Source organism: Buceros rhinoceros, unplaced genomic scaffold, assembly GCF_000710305.1.
Source record: "Buceros rhinoceros silvestris isolate BGI_N320 unplaced genomic scaffold, ASM71030v1 scaffold31095, whole genome shotgun sequence".
Lineage (NCBI taxonomy): Eukaryota > Metazoa > Chordata > Aves > Bucerotiformes > Bucerotidae > Buceros > Buceros rhinoceros.
Genome location: NW_010411625.1, coordinates 26,048 through 31,073, shown reverse-complemented (window position 1 = coordinate 31,073; position 5,026 = coordinate 26,048). Strand labels below are relative to the sequence as shown.

Below are 5,026 nucleotides of genomic sequence, written 5' to 3'. Positions count from 1 at the left end.
AAAAAAGGCGCGGCGCTGGGCCCCGCCGAGACCCGCGAGCCTTTCTCACCACCTTGTTTTTGACCCCATTTCCATCCTTGAATGATTCCTTATCAAATCCAAATTCATCAGATTCAGCAGCAACCACCGCACCAGCCACAGCATCTTCACGGCAGGTCCTCGGGGGAGCCGGCTACGCTGCTCTGAGCAGGGCACCGCTGTGAGCAGCCCGGCTTTCAGAGGAAAAGCCCCAAACCCAAAGAAACACCGTGCAGAGAGTCACTCTGGCGTGGTGCTGGTACAGGTCTGCGAGTTTGTTGCTCTCTGGCTGCCTGTTGCCTGGCAGAGACCTGAGAGCGCTGGGGGCTGAGTGAGGAGCATGCCTTTGAGGAAGGCAGACGTGCTTGTGGCTGACATGATCTTGGCCTCCTCCCAGCCGGGACACGGTACTGCCAAGCTGGCCAAGGACAAAGAGAACAGAGTTCTCCTCTCTGCAGGCGTGGGTTGGTCCGCTCTATTAAAAAACTATTTTAAGTGAATTCCGTGAGGGTACAGTGTGTTTCGCTGAGAGCCATGGCCATGGGGAATATGTTAGTCAGCCAGAGCTTCCCGCTGGGCTACCCCACCAGGACAGAGAACACCCCACATCTCTGACACCCAGGGCCTCCTTCCCCCTGATCTCCCTTGGCCATAGCAGCTCTCGGTCCTCCAGGGACATCATTAGCCGCAACAATTACCACACCGATCTCACCTTGATGGGCCGTTCCAGCTCTGGCTTCTTGTAACGCAGCCACAGCATGCCGATGATGGCCAGAGCCACGCACAGCCAGTTGAAGAAGCTGAAGAAGTTGATGACTGAGAAAATGTTGTTGGAGAATGCATAGAGCAGGGTCATGATGCACTGCATCCAGGAAAAAAAGCCATTAGCAAGGGCAGAAGGCGAAACCACGTATGATACAACAGTAAATACAAGTATTTTAGAACGCTCTGCCAGGAAAAGAGTCACGTGGATTAATTTTTACTTAAGCTATTTTTTATTGGAGCAATGTCAAAACAGAAGTGGAATGAGAGGATGTGATGAAAATCAGAGAATCAGAGAAATGTTTAGGTAGGAGAAGAGCCTCATGGAGTCCCCCTGTTCCCCAGCACTGCCAGGTCCCCCCTGACCCCTGTCCCTCAGCAGCACCTCCACACGGCTGGGAAACCCCTCCAGGGATGGGGACTCCACCACTGCCCTGGGCAGCCTGCGACACGCCTGCACAACCCCAACGGGACAGAAATTTTTCCTCAGGGACAACCTCAACCTCCCCTGCAACAACTGGAGGCCTGTTCCTCTTGTTCCGTCGCTTGTTCCTGGGGAGCAGAGACCGACCCCCACCTCGCTGCACCCTCCTGTCAGGGAGTTGTCAGAGCCAGAAGGTCTCCCTGGAGCCTCCTTTGCTCCAGGCTCAACCCCCCCAGCTCCCTCAGCCGCTCCTCAGCGCATTGTGCTCCAGACCCTGCTCCAGCTCCGTTGCCCTTCTCTGGACACGCTCCAGCCCCTCAATGTCCTTCTGGGAGAGAGGAGCCAAAACTGAAGGAGAAGGGTCTATCCTCTCCTGTAGGTACAGGCAGGAGTGGTTGTGTCTGGAGGCGGTCCCCAAGCAGCTCCCCTCCAACCACCCTGGTGGGACCCATTACCACTAGCAGCTTGATGCCCATCAGTGCAGACCCAGGTGCTTACCGTAAAGACAAGGGATGGCACAGGAGTGAGAAGCCTGGGGTGAATCATGGACAGGATTGAAGGCAAGTGTCCTTCTCGAGATCCCACGAAGAACAGCCTGAGGTGCGGAGACAGAGCAGTTACCATCTTTGCAACAGTGCCGGGGCAGCATGGCTGAGCCGCTCAGGCTCCACGCAGCTCTTCCACCTCGGCAGTGCCTTGCACGATGCCGGCTGCGCCCTTTTGCTAGTCACTGCTTCAGCAGCAGGGCCCCCTAGGATCAGAGCCCAGCTCAGGGTGTTCTGCACACACACAGTGGAAAGTGCCTGTCTTAAAAGAAGGCTGGAGATGGACAAAGAATGCAAGAAAAGCTGTATTTATATCCTCCTTTCCAGAGAGCAATGAGGTGACTTTCCTGAGACAACGCGGGAGATGTGTGTCAGAGCTGGAACCATCTCAGTCCTTGTCCTGCCCCATCCTTTCTCCTCCTTCTGGGGGATTTGCAGCCCTGAAGTTTCCTAAACTTCTGCTTCTCATTAAAGCCACTTTCTCAGGCAACTCCACTGAGCCCCAAGCCCGCGTTCGTTTATGTTCTAGTAACTTCAACAGGACTTTGCCTGAGGAACAGAAGGCTGAGACCACTGAGAGCATTTCCTTTCAACTGGATACAGTTTTCAAGTCTCACATTTTTTTCTCTGAATTCCCCACATGGCCTCCAGACCCTTTAGACTTTGTGTCTACCCCCAGCCACTCTTTGGGGCACGACTCCAAACGAACAGCCGCTAAGCATGACTTGTAAACAAAACCCACAAAGTTGAGCAAGAAACCTACCGGGAGGAGGTGAAGAGAGATCCGTTAACGGAGCCAAAGCACGATAAGCCAACAAAAACAGGTATGATCCAGGACATGACGCCGAGGTGGTAGTTCCCAAAGTCCTAAATGGGGGGCAACAAGACAGGTATTTCACACCCAGAATGTCCAGCTGCCTGCAAAGACTTCATATTTATCACAACCGCCATCCCAAAGGTCAAGGAGGAGGTTCAGACCCGCAGCTATTGCCAGGTGCTGAGTAAGGACCTGGGACACTCCGACCGCGGTGACCTGGAGCTATGGGTTCCTATCACCGACTGGCCTGTGCTGCTTCCCTGCAGCTTTACATCAATGCTACTACATTGAGTTCAAGACCCGCAAGGGCACACGACAAGAGTGATGCAACACAGGCCGGGATCTCCGGTACCTCTGCACTGCGCAGGCTGGAGCGGGGCGACCTGGTTGTAACCCAGAGGATGAGCTCTGTCACCTGAGTGGCCCAGATCGACTTATCCCAGACTGGGAGAGTCCCCTCGAAGCACTGAAAGATCCTGGTAACACTCAGCCTGCAAGGTCACACCACACTGCTCGCTCCCGGAGCAGTCAGGACTTCTGACCGCAACAGCATTTTAATTAATACAAGTATTATTTTTCTCTCTTAAATAAAACTGGGAAGATACAGATGGAGAACAATCTAGATCAGTATTGGCTGAGTGACCTTTTCCCACAAGTAGCCGGCTTCGGTAACTGATGAGAAGTCACGAGGCCAGCAGCAACCTTGCATATTTATGAATGGAGAGCGGCGCTCACCGACTGCCCACCCTTCCCACTCCCTGCAAGCGATCCCGCCTGGGATCACGCTGTCCTCCCCTGCTCCCCTCACAGCTGCTCTTTATCTCCTGTCAGACGTCAGCTTTTCTGTAAGCAGCCACGGTCAGCTGGGGACGCACGAGGGGATGGACGCAGAGCTTGCAAGGCTGACTCAACCAGCCCTAGAAAACAGTTGAGCCCCATCAGAGAGGCCCTATCTTACCACAGCCACGGCTTCAGACATCAGCATCTGCTCCGTCGACAGGGTCGTGAAGTAAGCCAGGTTGGTCAGCACGTAAACCAGCGTGACTACAGGTAGCGAGATGATGATGGCCAAGGGCAGGTTTCTAGGAAGAAAACATCGATTGGAACGGAGTGCTGCCGCGCAGAGAAGAGCTGTGGATGCCAGGACCGGCAGCTCGTGCTGCAGCCCTCCTGCGTTCGCTTGAACTTTACTGGAGCCGTTCGGCTCTTCTCTGGCTCCCCAGCACGGCCAGTTTCCCAGCACACGCTGCTCGCCTAGGAGGGGGGAAGATGCCCGCACGGGGACAGCCTGGAGCCCGGCGGATGAGGAGTGACGGGTTGTGGCAGGAGGGACTTTCTGCATGGAGAGACTGGCTGTCCGGGCGAGCAGTGATCCCAGATCACTGCAAAGGTGATTAATTAAAAACTACCCCCCCACGTCTCTTGCTGGCCAGCAGCGTTAGCACCCTTCTGGGCAAAGGCGAAAACCCCTTCTGGGGGGTTTCTTGTGGGAGATGGAAAGGCTGGGGTTTAGTGGGCAGGTTCCAGGCTCTACCTTTGCAGCTGGCCAGACTGATGAAACTCAAAGGAAAATGAGCTCAGACACAGTCCGAGTGGGTCTGGACAGATGCGGCCACGCTGGTACGCATTTGCCTTTCCCAGCAGTCTAACTTAATTTGCCAGTGGAAACTGAAACAGGAAACCCTGCTTGATGCCACGTCTAATGGGTCTAGTGGAGCTCAAAGCCCCAGGAGGAGAGAGTCAAATACCATGACTGCATTCAGGAGACACGAAAATAATTGCAAACTGCAAACCCCTTTTTATAATTGTGTTTGTCAAGGAAAGGGCGTATCAAATGTGACACTTCCCAGCAGGCTCTAACCACTGCCAGGGGCAGCCAGGAGTGGGCTCCTGCACAAGTGACCCTGAAGTGCTTCTCAGGCCCCTTCCCTACAGGCAAACATCGTTTATCAGAAATGTCCTGCCTTGGCACAGCCCACCCTCGTCTCACCAGGTCCCCTGCACAACCCCGAGAGGCTTGAGCCGTGCAGAAGCAGCTATTGCTCAACCGCACAGGAAGAGCACGTGACAAACCCATGGACACACAAATACCCTCACGGGAGTTTATACGAGACAGTAATAAAGCCACGAGTGCTTCTTCCTCGCCTTTAATTCCCAGAGGTGCCATGCCAAGGAAGCAGGACTTTCCAAGAGCACTGATAATATTAGCAGCACAGGAAAGCAGCGTAAACAACAGCCCTTCTCGTACCGAGATTATTACTCCCCTTCCCCTCTTCCAGGGAGGAACAATAACATTAATTTACGTCGTTCTCTATTTCCCCAGAAGAAGACCTTGGCTTCTGGGCTGATTAGTGACCCCTGGTACACAGGGTGTTCCTCCTAGGTGTCACAACACCTACCTGTAGGGATTTATCATCTCTTCTGTAACAAAATTCAAGTAATTCCTGTAATTTAAAAAGA

At 53.8% G+C, this 5,026-nt stretch overlaps 1 protein-coding gene across 1 annotated transcript in view; it reads right to left on the bottom strand.

Annotated features, from left to right (window-relative positions):
- SLC7A5 (solute carrier family 7 (amino acid transporter light chain, L system), member 5) overlaps window positions 1–5,026 on the bottom strand; it is a gene marked incomplete at its 5' end in the record, with an annotated part of 33,135 nt that overhangs the window by 2,070 nt on the left and 26,039 nt on the right. The window contains 5 exons of the mRNA XM_010136080.1: window positions 731–880; window positions 1,703–1,799; window positions 2,513–2,616; window positions 3,525–3,648; window positions 4,966–5,010. Coding sequence (XP_010134382.1) covers window positions 731–880; window positions 1,703–1,799; window positions 2,513–2,616; window positions 3,525–3,648; window positions 4,966–5,010 — 520 coding nt within the window. The remainder of the gene's footprint in view (window positions 1–730; window positions 881–1,702; window positions 1,800–2,512; window positions 2,617–3,524; window positions 3,649–4,965; window positions 5,011–5,026) is intronic.